Source organism: Brachypodium distachyon, chromosome 3 (assembly GCF_000005505.3).
Source record: "Brachypodium distachyon strain Bd21 chromosome 3, Brachypodium_distachyon_v3.0, whole genome shotgun sequence".
Lineage (NCBI taxonomy): Eukaryota > Viridiplantae > Streptophyta > Magnoliopsida > Poales > Poaceae > Brachypodium > Brachypodium distachyon.
This window is the reverse complement of record NC_016133.3, coordinates 35,035,040-35,057,873: the sequence shown is the minus strand read 5'-3', so window position 1 is coordinate 35,057,873 and position 22,834 is coordinate 35,035,040. Positions and strand designations below refer to the sequence as shown.

General features: G+C 45.9%; 3 protein-coding genes across 3 annotated transcripts; 2 read left to right on the top strand and 1 right to left on the bottom strand.

Moving 5' to 3' along the window:
- Positions 1-9,703: 9,703 nt before the first annotated feature.
- Positions 9,704-10,180, top strand: LOC100822556 (putative lipid-binding protein AIR1). Its single transcript, XM_003572006.1, has one exon. It carries the CDS (start codon positions 9,704-9,706, stop codon positions 10,178-10,180), a length of 477 nt encoding a protein of 158 aa, XP_003572054.1.
- A 355-nt stretch (positions 10,181-10,535) lies between these two features.
- Positions 10,536-15,287, bottom strand: LOC100839227 (NADH dehydrogenase [ubiquinone] 1 beta subcomplex subunit 8, mitochondrial). Its single transcript, XM_003574258.4, has 4 exons — positions 15,009-15,287; positions 14,821-14,907; positions 14,573-14,668; positions 10,536-10,894 (listed from the first exon to the last, which is right to left on the bottom strand). Exons 1-4 carry the CDS (start codon positions 15,144-15,146, stop codon positions 10,838-10,840), a joined length of 378 nt encoding a protein of 125 aa, XP_003574306.1. The 5' UTR covers positions 15,147-15,287; the 3' UTR covers positions 10,536-10,837.
- Positions 15,288-19,042: 3,755 nt separating this feature from the next.
- Positions 19,043-21,744, top strand: LOC100822245 (scarecrow-like protein 6). Its single transcript, XM_010236682.3, has one exon. It carries the CDS (start codon positions 19,372-19,374, stop codon positions 21,340-21,342), a length of 1,971 nt encoding a protein of 656 aa, XP_010234984.1. The 5' UTR covers positions 19,043-19,371; the 3' UTR covers positions 21,343-21,744.
- Positions 21,745-22,834: the final 1,090 nt, after the last annotated feature.

The following is a 22,834-nucleotide window of genomic DNA, read 5'->3' as shown; positions in this document are numbered from 1 at the left end:
ACACCCTTCTGTATTATCCTAGTGCATACATCTTGTGCAAGTTCACTGTCCTTATCCATGTCAAACTTATTCTGCGAAAGCGAAATGAGATGGAAGTATGTTTAGGGAAAAGTACCGATTGTATGCGTAAGTAGTAAACACAATCTTGAAATGTGAAGAACTCAAGGAAATAAAGACTTGATCATATGCAAGCATGCTTAGACAGAACAATTACATATATATAAAATTTTGCAGCTCATAATTAAGTAGTTTTGTGTGTTCTCACCGCAACTGACTTAATAGCATTTGGAACTACATTTTTAAGTTCTTTATCTTTGTATTCCTTCCAGTGCCGCACAAGAGGCATATTTTTTCGGATGTGAATACCACACTCAGAACTTAGCTTCGAAGCTTGGTTTGGGTCTGGTGGCCTTGATTTTCCTTCTTTAAATTCAATGTGCATCTTTGCACCACCATTCCTTCTGGAATAGTCCTGCAGACCATGCCCCATAGTTTCTCGACGTCTACCTCTCTTTTTGTTTAGCACGATGGGCTGTGAATCTACATGACAGGATAGAATATGAAATTGGAGGATACTATACATGGAAATAGCAAGTAAAATTAATTTCCTAGTGCATGCTTATACCTTCTGTTGTTGCTGGAACAATGTCATCACTGATTCCTTGACTATCATTAGCTGGTGTACCCACTGGTGAATTGCTACCTCTAGAATTACAAGGATCAATATGGGACGTGCTTGCAGGACTTGGTCTGGGTTGATGAGGCGGAGCTTCAGTTTGACTGGTTGGGTTGGTCAGCAACAATTTTAATGTTGATCTTGTAGATCTTGTTGATGTGTGGGTTGCGGTGCTCTTGGATATGTTACGCTTTGTATGAGGTGGCAATCTTGAAGACTTGGCTTTCTGGTAGGACAACGTGACTAGAGATTAATGAACCAATATTAATATTTAAAGATAACACACAACATGTATATTAGCAACAGAAAAACTTTCAAAGTGGTGAAATATGCATGTCTATACCACCTTTGCTCTTGGCCTTGCATCTGCATTTGGTTCATCCTCTTCATTTGAATGTTCTTCATCATCAGTTGGATCATAATTAGATGACTGATCAGTGCTATCCTCTTGAACATCTGCATGACGAGGAGTACCATATACAATGCTCCGAGCAAGCTTAGTTATTTCAGGTAAAGTAGGAATGCCCCTTGATGCCATCAGAATGTTGTTTTGCCTCATTCTCTCCCTCCTAGCCAACTCATAGGCAGGTACTTCTTCACTCATTGCAACTGTTCTACAACCAAGATTGTAACTAGGTGAAAATGGGAAGGACTGTCAGAACTAATAGCAATATAGTAGAATTCTAACAGAGATAGTCTAAGAGGTAAGAACAAGAAGGGCTTGAGGATTTATGCATGAGCATGGGTACTGTCAGTACCAACAAGGCAACATATACATGAAAATCTTGTGCAATCCTATTGCAAATCAACCAAATTATCATGAACCCTAGATCATAAACCATAGCTTTTTCGCACAAATAATGAACCAGATAACTTTGCATCCCAATTGAAACTCTGTACAGATGAACAATAGTATTAATTTCGCCCCCAAATCTTGCTGTAATTTTTTTTCGCCCCCAAATCTTTTCCATAGATGATGAACCGTAGCATGCTGTCCACAAAACAAGAACCCTCGATGATGAACCCCATGCTCCCTGAAATCATAAACCCAATTTCGTTGTCCCCATCCCACCCCACCCAGCCCCCAATTGAAACAGCACACATACGAGCAGTACACTTAATTTTGCCCCCAAATCAATAGATGAGGAATCATGGTTGCTGTCCCTGAAACAAAGTCATGAACAAACTTTTTCCCCCACACCGTACAATTTTTCCCCAAAATGGTGAATCCTAACATGCAAATCAAAGTGGGGGAGAGAAGAGACTGCAGTGACCTGATCACAGGGGAGAGCACGACGTCGAGCGCTATGCCGGGGAGGGGGTCTGCCGTCGACTGGCGCTGGCGGCGGCAGGGCCTCAGGTCCAAATTGGATGGAGCGGAGAGAGATCGAGGGAGGTGGGCACAGAGATGGAGAAAGAGGGGATACAAATTTCTTTTATATGGCTGGCTGTATGTACAGCTGACGAGTGGGGACACTCCACGCGGAGTGGAGGGAGCGAAAAATATTTTGACGCAATTGCGTGCGGAATGGGGAAATTGCGCGCGCTCCTACAAAAATAAAAACTGCTCGTGGAGCGGAAATAAAATTATTTTGGCGGGACCTGTGCAGCGACTTTTTGGATTTTGGAAATACATAAATAAATGGAAAAAAAAATCGACCCATTAAAAGATCGGAAACAACAATATAGATCGACCGATTACAAGATCGGAAATACAACAAAACTTTTTAAAATCTTGGGAGACTTTAAAAAATGCTTTTTAAACATAGAACATACCAATTGAGATCAGAAAAGTCTTAGAATTGAACATCATTTCTAGTATTCCCTCCGTCCAACAAAGGATGTCTCAACTTTAACTAAATTAAAATGCATCTATATAGTAAGTCATGTCTAGATACATCCAAATTTTGACAAATTTGAGACATCTTTTGTTGGACGGAGGGAGTATGTTGTTTGATCCATGCAGAAAAAGTCTAGATCATGTTGGATAAATATTCACTAAAAAGATCACAGGCTCTTGTATCTAAGAGACATTCAATGAGATTGATCAAGTACAAGACAATATACAACAAAACGACTTTTTCGCTAAGATTTTGGACCAATACTGTGAGTTGTTGCAAACAAATTAGATCCTTTTGACCATATTTAGGTTGATCTCTATTTTTTCATGAAAAATTCCAGAAAATGCTTTTTAAACAAAGAGAGTAGCAAATGAGATCAGAGAAGTCTTGGAATTGGAAATCATCTCTAATATGTTGTTTAGTTCACACAGAAAAGTCTGAATCATGTTGGATAAATATTCATTACAAACATCACAGGCTGGCTATGGTATCTAAGAACATTCGGTAAGGATCCATTACAAGACAATATACAACCAAACCTTTTAAAAATCTTGCGAGACCTTTTCACCGAGAGTTTGGACCTATATTGCGAGCTGGTGCAAAAAAAAAGATCCTTCTGACCATATTTGGGTCGATTCTATTTTCTTTGATGAAAAATGCCCGAAAAATGCTTTCTTAACATAGAAAGTAGCAAATGAGATCATAAAGGTATTAGAATTGGGAATCATCTCTAATATGTTGTTTAATTCACACAAAAAAAATTAAGTCATCTTGGATAAATATTCATTACAAAAAGTGTGCACTATGTTTAGTTCTCTTTTGCTCCGGTAAAGAGATAAAATCTGGCGTTCCCTTACTTTGACAACAAAATGTTTACAGCCCAACGGTACAACACGCTATCTCGTCTCGCCCATATGAACTGAGGTTACTGGTTCGACCCCCTGTGCTTACTCATGGACAAGTTTTCAATTTTATTTTACTGCATCGCGGTCCCGCATCAGCTTCTCCTTCCCCGGCGACGTCAGCACCTACGATGCCAAGGGCAGCCGCAGGTCACAAGCCCCGCGCGTCCTCCTCGTCTTCTTTGTGAATCACATTGACAGAAATATTATTTATGCCAAGGTTGAAGCAATTGCTCATAGGAATATCAATAAGCCTGTAACATCCTCCAATAGGAACCTAAGCAAAGCCTGTAATATTCAGTTCAGTTCATATGCAGGAGGAGCTGAGCCGACAACAACCATCACAGGAGCTCTTAGCTTCTCTTGTACACATCTCAACTAGATGGAACTGCAATAGTGCCTTTTAATTTATATTCAGAAACTTTAGTAAAATAAAGCAGTTCAGTTCAAGAAACTAAAACTGAAACTTTACCAAAATCTATCAACCTACTAACTTTAGTTTCCTAAAACTGAAAGCTGTACATATGCTGTTACAAATTTCACTTGAACCTGATGTTGTACTGAAACTGAAACTTTACTGAAATCAGCTTACTGAAAATTTCCTAAGATACTAGCCTAGTATTGTGTTCAGAAAATATGTCAACAATTGCCCCAAATTTACTTTTGTAGGAATCTGAAAAGAGAAAAAGAATGCTTGGAAAAATCCAGCAGACAACAATTCATCATTTAAACGTCATATGGCTTACAATCACTACAAAGATCGAATTGTTCGATGTAGATAACTAATCCCTAGTCATCATCACTTTCATGCTCTAAATTGTTTGCTTCCTCACCATCACCAGCAGCTTCATCATCATCACTGCTGCTGATTTCTTCATGCTCAGTAGCCCCTACATCATCCATTGTTTGACCATCAGCATCACTTGCAGCTTCATCATCAGGATCAGATCGTTGTTCGTCATTTACTTCTCCTTCGACATCCTGCAAAATAAAATTTGACGAGGAGTTGTCTTCCTGATATGCATCTTGGTTCCCTTGATCAATATCTTCGCCATTTTCGCTTTCGGGAACGTCATAGACATGTCTAAGTGTGTACGTCTGCAAGACTTTCCAACTTTTACCAAACCTTGTGTCATCCATGTAAAACACTGTTTTTGCTTGGCTTGCCAAAATGAATGGGTCATTCTTGTACTTAAGTGCAGATGCAGAGGTATTAACACTTTTAAAATAGCCATCATCTCTCAAGCCATTTTTCTTTGTATCAAGATCAAACCAATCACACCGGAACAGAAATACCGATCTATCGCCATGCTTGTTTTTCAGGTACTGCAACTCAAGAACCTGCTTTAGCACACCGTAGTACTCCTTCTCTACACCATTATGATCCGGTGCAATGGTTAGGATGCCAGAATTTTGAGTTCTTCTGTTTTTCTCACGATCCACAGTATGGAACCTCACACCATTGACATTGCAGGCAGAGTGGACAAGCACACGCTCGTCCGATCCAAACACAAGTGAGTGTAAATCATCAGAAACCTCCGGATCTCCCTGAGAATATAATTTTTCAATCTGTTCCAAAATGGTACCGTGTTACTTATGCACAAGTTAATAATTTAGAATAATTGCTTCATACAAAAAATAACATACATGCTTCCGAAACCAGCGAGGGAACTCCTTCTCAACCGTCTCGTCAATGTTATTGACACCCCTGCTTAGTAGTTCTTCTCGGCAAACACTACAAAAACACACAAAAAAAATTACATATCATTTACGAATGCTACGGTATTTTGCAGTATTGACAAAAACCAGGGGCGTTTAGCAGTCGCAGCTTTTGTTTCGAATTATGTAAATTTAGCAATCGTAGTACTCTCATAATACTTCAAAAAAACTGAGCTACCAAACGGACATACTTCTGTGCAAGATGGAAAAGGGAACTTACTTAACATACTTCTGTGCTTCGGTACAGTTGTCAATAACATACCATACCATTTTTTCATATTCCTTTTCAAAATATTTGAGTCTGCAAGCCCCAAAGGCTTTTGCAGCAACTGAAAAAACTGGTAATTCAGCAGGATCAACAACTCTCTTCCCATCCCTGTTCCTTTCATCTTTGTTAAATCTTGTTTCTACATCATCATTCAAAAATCTGGAGCAATAGATCATGCATTCGTCCACAACGTAGGTCTCTGCAATTGACCCTTCCGGTCTTGCTTTGTTTCTCACCGTTCCCTTTAGGTAACCAAGTCTACGCTCCACCGGGTACATCCAGCCATAATGGACAGGGCCCCTTTGAATTGCCTCGTCGGGTAGGTGAACTGCTAGATGAACCATAACATCAAAGAAAGCAGGGGGGGAAATCTTCTCAAGCTTGCAAAGGATGAGTGGAATTTTATCTTTCAATCGATGCAATACATGAAGCCTAAGAGTTTTGGAGCACAACTGTTTAAAAAAATTTCCCAGTTCAGTAATAGCTTCATAGATGTCTTGTCTCACAAGCCCTCTAAGCCCAGCTGGTAGGACACGCTGCAGCAGTATATGGCAGTCATGGGTCTTTAAATCATGTACTTTACATGCATCAAGATCCACACATCTTGCTAGGTTAGCAGCATACCCATCTGGAAATTTCACATTGACCAAAAACTGACACAACTTCTTCTTATTTTCCTTACTCAGCGTGTAGCAAGCAGGTGGCTTCTCAAATCCTCCCTTTCCATCTGTTCTCATGTGCAACTTTTTCCTTATTCGCAAATCTTCCAAATCTTTCCTAACATTTGTGGTATCCTTCGATTTTTTATCAATCTCAAGAAGGGTACCAAGGATATTATCACATATATTCTTCTCAATGTGCATTACATCAAGGTTGTGTGGTAACTTGAGTTTTGACCAATATGGCAGGTCATAAAAGCTCACTTTTTGACTCCAGTTTGGTGTACCTTTCTCTGCGCGTTTTCGCTTCTTAAAATCTGGATACTTCTCCATCACTTCTTCAATTGTGAATTTCCTAGGTGGCCCTCTTCTCTCAGCTTTCCCATTGAAAAGTTTGCTTGTCCTAAAATGATGGTTAGTGGGAAGGAACCTTCGATGCCCAACATATCCAATTTTGTTTCTCAATGACTGCGAGCAAGGGTTCTCATCGCAATGCACACAAGCATAAAACCCTTTTGTGCTACGCCCTGATATAGTGGCAAGTCCTGGATAGTCATGGATGGACCAAAGAATTGCAGCATGGAGAGGAAATCTTTTTCCTGTCAACGCATCAAACGTGTCTACACCTTCCCAAAGCTTCTTCATATCTGCCATCAGTGGCTTCATGTAAACATGAAAATCTTTTCCAGGTGATTTTTTTCCAGGAATAAGCAAAGCCATCATGAAATTGGATTGGTCCATACACATCCAAGGAGGGAAATTGTATGGAATCACAAAAACAGGCCACATACTGTATGAACTACCCATTCCAAAAGGGTTGAACCCATCTGTGGCAATACCTAGCTTCAAGTTGCGTGGATCTCTAGCAAACCAACCATACTCACTGTCAAATCCTTTCCAAGCTTCACCGTCGGCCGGGTGCCTCATAACATCTTTATCAACAACCCTCTTCACCTTATGCCACATAGCCATTTCTGCAAGAAACTTTGACGCGAAGAACCTTTGAAGCCTTGGAATAATAGGAAAGTATCGGAGCACCTTCTGAGGAACTTTCTTCTTACCATGCGTGTCTTTCCATCTTGATGTCCCACAAGTTGGACAATGATCGTGATTTGCATATTCCCCCCAAAATAATTCACACTCATACTTGCAAACATGGATTATCTCATAATCCAGTCCAACATCACGAAGCACACTCTTAGCTTCACTGTATGATTTTGGCACCAAATTTCCATTAGGACATGCCAGATTGAACAGCTTAAGGAACCCGTCAAATGCTGCATTTGTTACCCGGTTGTAGGACTTCACATGGAGAAGCTTGATAATGAATGACAACCGAGTGAAGTTTGTGCATCCATCATAAAGCTCTTTCTTTGCTTCTTCCATCAGATTTGCAAATAGGTTAGGCTGACCATCAGCTTGCCTTCCAGATCTGTACAGGTCATCTAACAAATTTGAAACATCATCACGATTTCCTTGATCGTATCCATCATCATCTAATTGATATCCAGCATCCTCAAAATTATGACCATCAGCATCCTCCTCAAAATTATGACCTTCATCATCAGTCAACTCTTCCCCATGATGGACCCACCTTGTGTATCTGCTGTCCATACCATTACAGAGTATGTATTCCCTCACCTCCGATTGGCTGAGGCTTTCTAGATTGAGGCAGTGACGGCATGGGCACAATATGTCATCAGTTTTGTTGAAGTGTTGCTGAACGCATGACAAAAACTGGTCAACACCGTTTACGTATGGTGTGCTGAACTTTTTCCCATGTATCCAACTTCTATCCATTATCTACATTAAGAAATATCACAGAATTAATAAGGGACAGTTTACCTAGCTGTTGCAAACATAAAACAAATATGTTCTTTCATCTAAAGAATCAACTTGTAGAAGCTGAAATAAGCATAAGAGAATCAACTAAAAGCTACACACTTTACTGCTCCTTAGTTATTGTTTTAAGGCAATTATACTTCCATTTTTCTTCAAGTGATTGATACAAATATTTATTGTAAGTGATTGATATAAATATAACAACTTGACACCTGGGTAATAGGCAACAATATTTTTCTAAAAGTTCATAGCATACGTATGCATGTCTCAATTTGAAGAGCTTAACTACAAAAATTGGGCAAGGCATAAACCACATTTCCGTGCAAATACAAGAAATATATCAATTAATCATGGGTCATGAATCGAATGACCTGTCCAAATTATATCTTGCATGGTGGGCACAATATTTAGTCTTCGTATATGTATCTTGTCATGCAACTTAAATTGCTATTAATTTATCACTAGAATTTATTCCCAGTTAATTTATTTATATCTTATCTTTCTGTTGGCTTTCTTTGCAGGTAAATGTTTGCCAGGATTTTTTAAGTAACACAACAGAAGGTAGTAAGGAAAAACATCAAGAGTAATGATGATACGGAGCTCCTGTGCCATTATCCACATGAACAGTAGCTAGATTCCAACTAGTTACAAGAAAATGTTAAGAATTTTACATGTTTGACCATTGCAGTGTGTATCCTTTTTATTAATGTACAGCTCAATTGTATACTATAAACTACAGTTGCTCTTCAGGAATAAAGAGAAAAATTTCTAGTCAAGAATAGAGGAGAGCCAAATTCCTATAAGAACGCAAAGACAATCAAACTTATCTACCGAATTGACTAGTGCTGCCAATTTCATTCAGAAATTTATGAATGTGTGGTGTACACACACACACTTATGAATGGAGCTCTGACGCACCTGGTCGCCGTGCCCCCTCACAGCAGCCCCTTTCACCTTGCTTCTTTCTCCGCGCACAACCCTCCCCTCCGCTTCCAGCCAAGCCTGGCCTCCTTTCCTCGCCCCGCCGCGTGCAGCCGACCGTCGCCTCCTCTCACTGCAGCGCTGCCCCGCCGAGGGCCTCCCCGCGGCCCCGCCCCGCCGCGCACAGCCGAGGGCCGCGCCTCCCCACCCTGCCGCGCACAGCCGAGGTCCTCCCCTCGCCACGCCCTTCACCAGTTCCCCTCCCCCGGTAGCTGGATCTGTACGAGACAAGAGAAAGGGATTTCTCTTGGACAGCAGGACATGGGAGAGAGGTAATTGAAGACGAGAACGATTTGGTGATCAAAGACAGGATTGATTTGGTCAAAAGATCGTTAAGATCAACGACCAGGCCGATACTGTCGTGCATTAGACCAAAACTGTCACCTAAATACACGCTGCATTCTCAGCCCTGGCCGAGATAAACTATGACGGTCAGCGCAAACATAAGTACGACAGTTTGTCCAATAACGTCACATGTCGTGTGGGCCCCACTTGACTAATTAGACGCCATGTCCAGAGCGTCACTTATTCTCTATTTCTATGACGGTAAAGCCGAGTGTCAAGAGGATTTTTGTCATGAAATACGGTTTCTCTTGCAGTGGTACTAAAGCTACAGTGCAAAAGTTCACACTGCTCCAGTAAGTGCCACCGATCGATTTTGCTACTTTTAGATCGATCGGACACCTGATTCAAGTTAATTTTTGCGACTCTTGGACCGATCGCACACCTATAAATACCACCGCATGGATGGCAATGGGCATATGCACCTGATCAGCAGCACCTGCAGTACAAATCATCTGCCATTACCATTAGCAATGGCGGCGGCGGGCAAAACCAGCAGCACCGCATTGGCAGCCCTGGCTCTAACGGTGAGCCTCTTCCTCCTCTCCTTCGCCGCCCCCTCGGAGGCGGCGGCCTGCGGCAAGAGCTCGCCAGCGACGGTGCCGGCGGCCGTGCCAAGCGGCGGCCGCGGCGGGAAGTGCCCGGTGAACGCGCTGAAGCTCGGGGTGTGCGCGGACGTGCTGGGCGGGCTGGCGAGCCTGCTGGTGGGGGACTCCCCGGCGGCGGCGGCGTCGTCCGGAAGTGGAAAGAAGAAGCCGTGCTGCGAGCTCGTCGCTGGCCTCGCCGACGTGGACGCCGCCGTGTGCCTCTGCACCGCCGTGAAGGCCCGCGTGCTCGGCGTCGTGGAACTCTACCTCCCCGTCCAGCTCCGCCTCGTCAACCAGTGCGGCAAGAAGATCCCGGATGGGTTCCGGTGCTCCAGCTATATAATTGACCGAGTCCGTCCGTAAGGACGTTCGTAATCCATGCACAAGAGCGCGGATGCATGGGGACTTCATTAACTTCGTCGTTGGTTTGTTTGCTGGTAGAGCGTCGTCGTAGAAGCTGAGTGCGAATTACCAGGTTTCTCGGTTTGCTGAACTGATCGGTTAGTGTCGAGTCTTGCTTAATGTGTGTTCGTTTCCGTATGTAATGATGTTTCGGCGCGTGCCTGTGCTGTTTTCAGTTCGATAGGTCTTAGAGATTGTATCAAATGTTGCTTAATTAATTTGATGGATTTGAAATGATCATGTTTTATGTCCCGTCTGTGTGTTTGAATTCTAGATGGCTTCACCGTTGCAGCTTACTATCAACATTCTGCCACTGTTCAAGTCAAATAAGTACCACAAAGGGTATATGATTGACTGCACTTAGTTGGGAAACATTCGCGCAGAACACCATGATACAGCTGAAATCAGCAAGATACTCTAGGTCTGTTTATTACATGGATTGTTGGATGAGAGCTGCGCAAACTGGGATCAATTATCTCGACTCAGCAAATTACATGAACATGGTTTATAGCACGAACAACCACGACGACAAAAAACTTCATAAAATGCCAGTTTTCTCCTGTGAAGGATGCGCGCAAGCTCAGTTCCTCGCAACACTTGAAACAGTGAAAATAGTCTTCATTGTCTATCACCAAGTTCCACTCTCAAATTGTCGTAAGGGTAGATTTTTGGAGTCTGCAAGGAACAGCATGACCAGTTTTGGTTAGCTAGCCAACCAAATATATTGAAAACATGTATCCTTCTTTACCGACTCGAGAAAAAAAATACAAGTTAATCAGTTTTGCATTCACAAATCATAGGAATTCTTGCTTACGTATGCTGCATTGAACTGAAAAAGACATGTCATTGTACTGACGCTATTTCTGAAATATATTACAGAATTATGAGTTATAACAGCTAGCAATTATACAAGAGAGCGAAGTCCAGTTAACATCTGCAGTAACTGTTTAACTTTAAATGGCTAATTAGTTGAAAGGAACTTCATCTATGACGAAGGGAATAAGTTTGATAGATAGCTCTATCTCTATGTGACACCAGTAGAAGAGTATCATTTACCCACGCGGATATAACACAACATAAGATAACGAGTATAGATCACAAGATCCTCCATGGTTTAGAGGCTACGACAGACTAGGCTACTACATCATGAGAGTCCTGCAATGCTAATACAAACGCCTAATACAAACGCCTCCACTTCAGAATGAGAATCGGATATGGACTTTGCAGAGCAAGGAAGACATTTGAGGTTAGGGATTGAAGGGTTCAACACAGGTCATGTGCAGCATACTATGGAGTACCAGAACTATCCAATTGTTCAATTTAACAGAGTACCACAAAGGATGATAGTGTAGTTCGCAGTTACCAGAATATATCAGCCATCTGGACTTAATAACCCGTGGTATTCATCCAGTAACAGATTTCAGGGCACCACGTTTTGGGGGAATAAAGATACGGTTGTGGTGACCAAAATCCGAAGTAATAATAGGCTCAACACAAATATCCAGGGCCTGACATACTTGTATGTTAAGGACTTAAGGGTGTATTGAAGCGCACACTCTCTAAGATGTCAGCATAAAATGAGACCATCCAAGGAAAATTTCAGGCCAGCAGCAGCAGGTTAAGTCAGTAAAACAACTTGCTAAGCACCAAGTAGCAAACAGAACTTATTATTGAGAGATTTAGGTGTTGCCCCGACAGATAAATCTGAAATCAACAAAGTCCTCTAAATTTACATGGATCACTGGATCATATTTTGCAAACTGAAATCAGTTATCTTGTCCAACTATTAATCAATTCCCCATTTGAAGGCTCTTATTTTTCTTATGAACTAGCAGGGTGACCCGCGCAGATTGCGCGGCTAGGTTTGTATAATGAATAATATTTTTCATGTATTTTTATAGTTTAATTCATTTCTAAAATTTGGAATGGTTAGATTATTTTGAGTTGACTAAATTTCGTCCGGATAGACAGTGCGGATAGGGCTGTATGCCCAGCTACAGCATGTTACCTGCGTCTAGCATGTTTCCTTTTTCGTAAATATGAATTTGCCTATAGGACTCAATCAATTATCCATCGAGTTCTCCTCTTCATTTCCCAGCTAGCTTTACAGCGGAAGCTGCCGCCGACGCCTGCCGGTGCTTTCGCCACAGTCCGGGTAGCTCCCGCTTCCTGGGCTCCCCGATCTTGAGCACCCCTCGTTATCGTTGCATCACTTTGGTACTGTGCATTTGTCCGGCTAGATTTATTATAAAATAGTGTGCTTCTCTTTTTTTACCCACTATTTTTCATTAGATAGATATGTCAAATCAATAGATAATTATACAAAACCTTGTAGCCAAATTAGGTACATATACTTTTTCGCATCGTGAACAACAAAGATAATTTAGCTTCTATGGACAAACATATTTGGAATTTGATACCATTGAATTTTAGATACTAATTAATTGTAGGCCATCATCTTCTTCTCCTGATCGCCAAGCCGGTCAAGACCGAGGTAGCATAAGTACTTCTCTTAATTTGCAATCAAACGGTGGCACGTAACGGATTGAAAAAACCATGACATAATCACCTATTTGCATAGGGCAGTTCCAATTGACTACTGGAGGTTTCGTCTTGTATTCAAGACGATGGCTCTGTTTGGATACTTTTTTTTCAAATATTATTTGTCCCTGGTAAAGAATGCTGCAGTTTTTTAAACCCACAGTTTTGAGAAAACTACCGAGGTGTTAGGCAAGTGCTTTATTTACGGTACTTTTTAGTTAACATTTTGACCTACAGTTAAGCTGCATGCACTGTCGCACTGATGACATTGAAGGCTTCAACTACTGAGCTCCAAGCTAGCCGTTAAAACAGTCTGCACAATTGATCAACCTTGTATAAAGGAAGCCATTCGTTTTTGCTGTGTTGATCGCAAAGCATCAGGAGAAGGCGGTGGCTGAAGCACATATATACGGCGATCAGGTTCTGTGCGTCTGCCGCGTCGCCGGCCGTGCCGATGCATTGCGTGTGGCCTGGAGGCTGGAGCCCTGGAGCGCGGCGACGTGTCACTTGGCGGAGGATCCCCACTCGTGGACTGGAGTGCTCTGCCACCATGAGCAAAGCCGTCAAAGGACACCGGGAGTTGTAGACGCAGGCGAGCTAGGCCAAGATTGTAGAGGAGCACCATGCATGCTATGCATTTGGTCGAACAGGTGGACGGCGGCAAAGCCCAACAGGCGGACGTAGGAGATGCGGTAGGTCATGGTGGCCAGAGAAACAGGTAGACGCAAGCGAGGTTGGCCAAGGTCCAGAGGAGGACATGCGGCCGCCCGGCAGCGGTGGCGGAAACACAGCAGCAACGCGAGGAAGCACATAGCGAAGACGCGGCCACCAGCCCACCAGGGTCCAGGCGGTGCATGAGCTCTGGCGTCTCGGCCTCATGCTGGTGTATGCCGCGTGGCTGAGGAAGGTGGCCGACTTCTGCCGGCGGAGGTGCTTTTACACGTGTGGTCAGGCGGCAGCGGCGGCTGTTGGATCTGGGCGTGCGTGATCCAATTGGAATTGACTTCGGACCCTTGGTTTCTTCGTCAGATTGCATTACAACTTGTACGCTCGATCAGATACTAACAGTACGATAACTTTTGCATAATCCCAGCCGTAGAATTTCTGCTACTTTAATTAGATATTAGATATATATAAACTGCCATCTAAGAACTAAACAACTTGTGCAGTAGACAAACTAGAAAACGAACCACAACCAATAACCGCAGAGAGAAAAATAGGTTGACATGAAACTACAGGATTCCTTTCATCTAGTAATCTATGAGGCTAGCTGCAAATAAAAAACTTCAAAGTGTAATGCAGTCGTAGTTTAATTGCATTGACGGGGCTTGGAGCACGTCTTGGTTTATAATTTGTGTGACTCGTGCAAAACTTCAATCTCATAGCAAAGCAACTACCTAATGTTACCAGCAGGCACCCTATCTCAATGACAGAATGTTCATACCATCTTAAAGCAATATCCATATTAAGTTTTGCAACAGCACACAAGCAAGTTTCCACCATATCATTTTTATCTTTACTCCTATAAAGATCTCAATTGGTGGCGCTGGTTCATCTGCACCAGCACTTAATTAGGTACAAAATATTGAGATGTGAGTCAGCAATGGATTATTTGATCTCTTTACTCCTATAAAGATCTCTTTAAACATGTTTTTTTTCTCTTTCCGTAGCAATGCACAGCACAGGTGTTATCTTAGTAGGTAGCCAAACATATCAACAATACAAGGATGGGTATCTAAAGCAACACTGGGAACTAGGAAAACATGAGTACATGACGAAGTAGAAGGCAAAGCAGTGGCACTGAATACTCACAAATGGTATCTTGGAGGCCTTGTCGTTCGCAACGGCAGCCAGGCCGAGAGCCGCGAAGAAGCTCAGCCCTCCGCACAGCCACGCCAGCGCCTCATACTGTGCAACCAACACACAGGCACCGCAACCAAGACACATCAAAATGAAACCGATTCAGACGCCTGTGACGCAATGCAACGCGACGCAACAAATTGCAGCGCATACGGCGTCGCATACAGCAGCAGTAAAAAGGAGGATGGGATGGCGTATACCTTGCCGATGTGCGGGGCGAGGCGATCGACGCAGGGCTCCGGGAAGGGCGTTCCGTTGTCCCACACCAGCTCGTCGTTCGTCGGCAGCTGCGAGGCGAAATTCCCCAATCCCCAAATCGAATCGATTAGAGATGGAGATGACACGAAGAGAGAAAAGGAGAGACGGGGGGGACTGTGTCCTAGCTTACGGGCTTGTCGGGAACGATGTGCCTGCCGGCGGGGAGGCCCATGCCGGCGCGGTGCCGCAGCGCGGACGCTGCGGCGCGTGCGGCGGCGCCGTGGCCGCCAAGGACGCGGGACCCCATCGCGGTCAGCCTCCCTGCCATCTCTCCACCGATCTCTCTCTCTCGCTCACGCTCAGATCTGCGCCTGCGGATGTGGTGTCGTCTCGTGAGGTTGCGCTCGTCGTCGGCGGCGTGGTCGGAGGCAGAAGCAACTGAGCAAGCGTGGGCCTGGTTCGGGCCTCAGGTTCTGGTTCATGCGAAGGCGAAACTAGTTGCGGGCCTTCTTGGGCTAGTCATTTGGCACCAATGGGCTCCTCAAATGAGAGTCTGCACTCGTTGGGCTTTACAACTACTTGTTCACCTAACCTTGCAGGCCGACAAGTAGCCCACGAAGCCGAAGAAAAGCCTAGCAACGGCCGGTTACAAATTCCACACGGGGCACGCGGCCGCCGGGCGCACCGAAACAGCATTTCTCCCGGCGACCTCTACGTCCTCTCCTCCTCGTGGAGTCGCAAGTCTGGCCGGAAATCCCTGCGCGCACTGGACAGATACGGTCGCTCGCTTGCTTGCTTGGTGCAGCAGCATCATCGTCAATATCAAGCATGCGATAGCTTAGCAGTAGCTTTGAAGTGAGCTTAGCTTAACGGCTTAACCAACCTGACTGATTAACCGTACCAAAGCCATCAAGCAAGCAAGTTGCGCCTGTTTAATAATCACCGGAGCCAAGTTTAAGCATGCAATGCAATACAATACGCTGCACATGGTGCCGGCCGACATCAGATGCAGATGTCTCAGCAATGTATCCGCATCGAAAGATCACGGTGCCGGAAGAGAGCCTAGCTAATTAATCAGACTGTCTCCTGCCCAGGGTCGCCCTCCTGCTGGCTTCACATCATCCAATCATATGGTGCTGGGCTAATGGCATGCATTTGTATTTGTGTGAACTCGATCTCCGATAAATGGGAGAGAAAAAACTGGTACAGTACTACTCCGTAGTACTATGGACTATATTTAATTGAGAAATGCACCGACAGGCAGGGCCGCCTCGGTGCAATTAATCGTGCTGTTGGTTAGCTAACTGCCCCCAGGGGACCGGATTAATCAATCAATCAACTGGTAATCCTTAATCAAACGAACTGTGGGATTGCGGAATAAACTATGCAGGGGGCTCACATGGCATTCAATGGTTCGATGTGTCATGTCTCCCCTCGCCCTGTCCCCTCGCTTCAAAGTTGGAAGTACCCTGTGCCATCTACTGCAGCTATGAATACTCTGCACTTTTGGCACAGGATTGTTTGGAGTCAGAACAAAAATAAAGGATCAAGATGTTGGACTTCTTTGATTCAAATATTTCTCTGTTCAAAACAAATGATATCTTGACTTTGACTAAATTTGTATGCATCTATACATTAAGTCATGTCTAAATACATTCAAATTTTAATAAACTTGAGACATCTTTTGTTGGACGGAGTGAGTAGTTTAAATCATATAATTACAAATCATAAGGATCTTTTCTTATGATTCATTTGCACTATATTTTATGAAAATTTCATCCACTCGAAAACCTCTTAAAAGATTCTTATGTTTTTTTTCAAACCCTGTGCCATTTTAATTCGTGGGATTGGCAAACACAGAAATAGGGATAAATTGCTTGATCAAAGTGCATCTTTAATACTGCTGGATTCAAATGATGTTTGATTGTGCATACTAAAAATGTAGGTTATTTTCAAGAGGTTGGAGCGGATGAAATATTTCCTGTATATAGTTTGCAATCATATTAATCAAACGATCAACATAGGAAAATTTCAGAGGATTAGAATCCTCCAAAGCTCCTTAAAAAAACCTTTATATCAAAGAGGCCCCTCAAACATCATTTGAATCATGCAGTATTGAATATGGCATGGCACTTTGATGTTTCAATTTCCCTAACTCCCGTGTTTTGAGAATCATGTGAATCAAGTAGAGTGGATTTCTATGGAATTCTAAACGACACAATCTTGGTCGATTTTTGGCATTTAAACATCAATCACCATGTAGAAGTACTTACCGTCATCACCACGAATTAACAACTCCTTGTTATCTTGATGAGCATCAACAATCCACCTTGTGGACTTGTGGTTCGGTGGGACTGATTACAATCCATAGTTTATATGTACGGAGTATCATATAAGATAGAGAAAAATGAGCAGTTTCTTATACAATGTGTTTTTTTTTTTGCAGGTTTATACAATGTGATTTGACTTGGGTATGGGCAGAGTGTATACAGACGTAGACATAGTGCGCCTCAGCCCTGGCTTAGAAGCTCCTCAAAATATTAACTAAGTCGACGTACCATCCGAAGCAAAAAAAAAGGCAAAAAAAAAAGCTAGGACGAGAACCGGATTCCATTTAGACTGGGTAGGGCAAAAAAGTTGTTAATCAAGTTAGTGCCAATTTCCTTGTGGATGCATGCATCAACCTTCCAAATTAATTTAAAAAATTCGGATAGGTCAGTAACGAGAGGAATTCATATGTAATTTCTAATTTTCTAGCTGCCAACAGCATTGGATGTGGACTTGTCAGTGTACATTTTCGGAAGATAAAGAAATGTATATTTTTCTAATGATGCATGGAAGAAAAGGTTTTTAGTCAACACCTATTGGCAGCAGCAATGAAGCAAGAATTAATCATAGGATGCTGATCAGATCTCATCAGCAAAGCACCTTCTATTGTCTCGTACCATTGAACCACGTTTCGATATACAAATAACCTGCGCTACTGATCACAGGCTATTGAAGGTGAGATTACAGATTTAAACACAGGTAATCAGCTCTAAAGATATACAGTATATGCCAGCTTTTTTTGTGGGTAGAAGCACTGATGCTTTAGCATGCTCCCAAGCAAACTAATCTAGATCGAGAGGAAGGAAAGGAGGAGAGAGAGAGTCATAGATTGCAGCGATTTTGAAATGTTTAACTGGCCGTCGAGGTCAAAAGTGTCCATGCGAGTGAGTGAAATGATGATGCATTTGGGAGCAAACAGCTGATTCAGCTTTTCTACCCTACTTTCACCCTCTTCTTGTGTGTGATGCCATGGACGGATAGTCCACTTTTTTTTTTGAGCTTTTTATCAGATTAGTTTTGTCAATACTTTTCAGAAGAGGTTACTATTGACAAAAACGTTGGCCAGGGATCACTGCAGGAAAAAATTCTAAAGGCTGAAACGTACAATATCCTGCCGACCTGATTTAGTTCGGCAGCTGCATATGCTGAAGGAAAGCAAGACGCCGGCATGAACGGATTCACGATAACACTTGCACGAGACGATGAAATTCTGCAGCTCCTGCTGTTTGGTGTATGGCAAGGATTGGGTGTGACCAAGGAGAAACATTGCCTGCACTGACCACATTATGGAGATCTTTCGTGTGCAGTTCTTGATAAAAATTCACACATAAGGAAAAGACGGATTATAATTATTCCCCGATAATACGAGGCATATTAGATTTCGGTTAATCAAGTCTTTGAATACAAATTACTTCATGAATATGTGACTAATGTGATCAAAATCATAACCATAAGCAAATATCCTCGAGTATGAATATAATGATATGAATCTATGACATATAGTTATATATTAATAGAGTAATTTGTGGTCAAAACATTGGTCAAAAAGATGCTAATAGCTTCCTTGTTATCGGACGGAGGCAGTAATTTGACACTGGAGCGTGCACTTCCTGGCGACTAGAGGTTTGTGGCAGTAGCACAGGACATGGAAATTGGTGCACATGCAGTAGAGAGATCGCCACCACTGTGCTGCTCCTGCAAACAGTTTTATGTCTGGTCCCACATACATACACCCCTCTTTCTTCCCTGCATCATCAGGAATTTTGCACAGCCTTTCCTCTCCGTTGCCAGTGCCACCGAGCCTCGAGCTACAGTGATAGGGGGGAGAGGGAGAGGGAAAGCGAAATCGGTCCCCCGGTCCAGGGAGGGAGGGGAAGGAAGGCAAGTACTCAGCGGGAAGGCCACTTTATCGCCTTTTTCATGTTGCACGCTATCATTTCGAGATCAAGACGCTGCCACTGTCAGGAGAATAAAAATACTCTCTCCCTCCCGCACAGCCTCACATAGACAAAGAGGAGAGAGATCGAGACAGGGGCCACAGCGACAGCAGTAGACACACAGAGAGAAGGGTGCTGGCGGTGGTAGGCTGAGCTGAGCTGAGCTTGCTAGTAGTACTACTAATGGCCCCCTAGACTCGAGCCGAGAGCTCCCAGCACAAGGAGGCGTACCGCGCGGGGAGGAAGAAGAAGCTGGATTGGTGGTATGAAGTGTTGTTGTTTGGTTAGATGAGAGGAATGCCCTTTGCGGGAGAGAGCCACGCGGGGATACAGCTGCTGCTGCTGCAACAACAACAACAGGGGGTTCTCGCCGGCGGCGGGAAGGTAAGCAGCGGCGGCGCCCTCTGGGAGCCGACGTCTGTGCTGGACCTCCGGCACAGCCCAAGCCCGAGCCCGCCCGTATCTTCGGCTTCCACGCTGTCGTCGTCCGAAGTGGCTGCCCTCGCCGGCGGCGACGCCAAGAACGTCTCCCCGACGCCGCAGCAGGCATGGCCTGGCGGCGGCGGCGGGGAGGACGCCGCGGGGGTTAAGGAGGAGTGGGCGCACCAGCTCGCGCCGCTCGACAACATGGGCCTCGCCCCCTGCGACGACTGGGACGACGCCGCCGCCGCGCCGCCCTCCGGCCCCGACAGCTCGTTCCTCCGCTGGATCATTGCCGGCGGCGAGGACGGTGGCGTCCTCATGGATCCGCCCGTCCTGGAGCTCGACCACGCCACGTCCATGATGTCCTCGCCCGCCGCTGCGGCGTTCGGGCCGCCCAACCTGTCGTCGTCCTTCGCGCCGGCCATGGAGGACACGAAGCCGCAGCAGCCTTTCGGCCACGGCCCTGGTTTCCTTCTTCACCACCCCCAGCCACACGCGGCCTTCTTCGGCTCGCACCCGTCCTTCGACTCGCCGCCAGCGGCCACGAAGCGGCACCACCCGATGGCCGCCGCGCCGCCGCCGAAGCTGCCTCCTTACCCATCCCACCACCTCGCCCCGGCGAGCGGCGGCGGGGGGTTCGTCCTGAAGCAGCCCAAGGCGGCAGCGGCGTCTCAGGACGAGGCGGCGGCCATGGCCGCGGTGGAACAGCTAGCCGAGGCGGCCAAGCTGGCCGAGGCCGGCGACGCCCACGGCGCACGCGAGATATTGGCGCGGCTCAATTATCGGCTCCCCGCCGCCCCAGCGGCCGGGAATACGCCACCCCTCCTCCGATCCGCCTTCTACTTCAAGGAGGCGCTGCGCCTCGCGCTCTCCACCACCCCCGCCGGCGGCGAGGCGTACTACTCCCCCACGCCACCGGCGTCCACGCCCTACGACGTGGTGCTCAAGCTCGGCGCCTACAAGGCCTTCTCCGAGGCCTCCCCCGTGTTGCCGTTCGCGCACCTCACCTGCGTCCAGGCCGTGCTGGACGAGCTCGGCGACAGGGGGTGCGTCCACGTGCTCGACTTCGACATCGGCATGGGCGAGCAGTGGGCGTCGCTGATGCAGGAGCTCGCTTCTTCGTCACAGCGTCGCACGTCGGCAGCCGCGGCGCTGAAGGTCACCGCATTGGTCTCGCCAGCGACGCACCACCCGCTCGAGCTGCAGCTCATCCACGAGAACCTCTCCAGCTTCGCCGCCGACCTCGGCGTGCTCTTCCAGTTCTCCGCCTTCAACGTCGAAACCCTCGACCCGGCCGACCTCGTCTCCATCGTCGCCGGCGCCGGAGACGAAGCCCTCGCCGTCCACCTCCCTGTCGGTGCGGCCCACGCGGCATCCACGCCGGCCGTCCTCCGCCTCGTGAAGCGCCTCGGCGCCAAGGTCGTGGTCGCGGTGGACCGCGGCGGCGACCGCGCGGAGCTGCCCTTCGCGGCGCACCTGTTCCAGGCGTTCCAGTCGGCCGTCTTCCTCCTGGAGTCCATCGACGCCGTGCTCGGAAGCGCGGACCCGGACACGGCTGGGAGGGTCGAGCGGTTCCTGGTCCAGCCGGCCGTGGAGCAGTGCGTGGTGGCGCGGCACCGCGACAGGGCCTCGCCGGGGATGATGCCGTGGCGGGCGGTGTTCGCGGCGGCCGGGTTCGCGCCGGCGCAGGCGAGCTCGTTCGCGGAGTCGCAGGCGGAGTCGCTGCTGCACAAGGTGCCCGTGCGCGGGTTCCGCGTCGAGAGGCGCGCCCCGGGCTCGCTGTGCCTCTACTGGCAGCGCGCCGAGCTCGTATCCGTCTCGGCGTGGCGGTGCTGATCGACGACCTCGATCGCCGCCGGTGGCGTCCTTGCGCCGGAGTGAAAGAAGAAGAAGATCAACACTTTTAGTTAGGACTAATGATCCTACCACGAGTAATCCAATCCGTCCATACCCTACAAGTTACCCCCAGAGTCGTTGTTTCGTCGTTGTAATGTGATCCGAATCGACCGTGTGATCCGATCGCCTCGCTTGTTGTTGTTAAGTGTCCTAAATTGGAAGTAGTATATACTACGTTAATCGAGTCGCCGCTGGCTGGTTGCTGCTCGATCTGCTCAAACAACCGTACGTCGTGTCGGTCGATGAGTAGAGGATTGGCTTCTCAGCTGCATTCTACTCTACGACTACCTTGTGTACTTACTGCTCTGTTGCTGTGAAATCAATGGCTAATGCGTTTTGAAATGTCTGCTGTCCCGCTCGCACCCTCTGCCTTTGATCGTGTCAGGTGTTCCTAGCTACTGACAAGTCTGGAATAAACGGTGCAAATTTCGTAAGACACTTGTGCTTTTTGGTTCGCAGAATTTCAAAAAAGCAGACAAGTTCCTGGCTAGTATTTGAATTACGGAGTACGTACTATCTTCTTGCTATGAAATCCTGGAGGAGGCCAGATTGCGCCTAACAAATCGGTATAATAAATGAGATAACAGAATTTAATATGTACAGTAAAAAACGACGGAGTAAGTACAATATCTTCCGGAAAAACGAACGTACCGTACGTACACCTTGATAGCCGGGATGGCACGAGAATTGCGTGACCTCGAGGACCTCCTCCTCCTGTTACGACCGCGAAATAAAAACAACGACAGCGAATAAAGCGGCCATGGGCGCCCCAAGCAAGCACAAAATCTTTCCGTCGTCAGTCGGATCCTCAAGAACTTGCACCCGGTTAAGATATCCTAACTGATTAGACTTAGCCGAGCCAAATGGCTTAATCAAGCCCCTACAGAAAACATCCAGAACCAGGCTCAGATCTTACGCCGAAGATTAAACTAGACGAACATCATGTTGCCATCGCCCATCGAGGTCGTAAGCGGATCATCACGTTGATCGGTCGATCGGCCGGAATTAATCAATCAACGATGGTGTGCTAATGAGTAATGACTGCGACTAGCAGCTTCATTGCACACTCCTGTGTGTCGAGCATCAATCACACGATTTCGTTCCAACTGGACCACGGTCTACGTACGTGTCGCTAGCTAGCTCACACAAATCATAGATTCACACACACACGACGACGGCTAAAACCAGCAGGCTCATGCATTTTGCTAGCTCCTTACAAAAAAGGTGACAACAGCGCGCGACGACAAAACAATCGTCATGTTAGAATTTGTTCGGACAGATTAGCCAATACATATGCACGTTGCTTGCTCCTTGAAGAGAGCATACAGTGATGGGTGCGTGCCATTAGAGGCAATACCGAATCCTGCTTGTTAATTTATATACGTGTGCGTACGTGCGGTGGAGATGCAAAGATGGCATGCAATCATGCGTG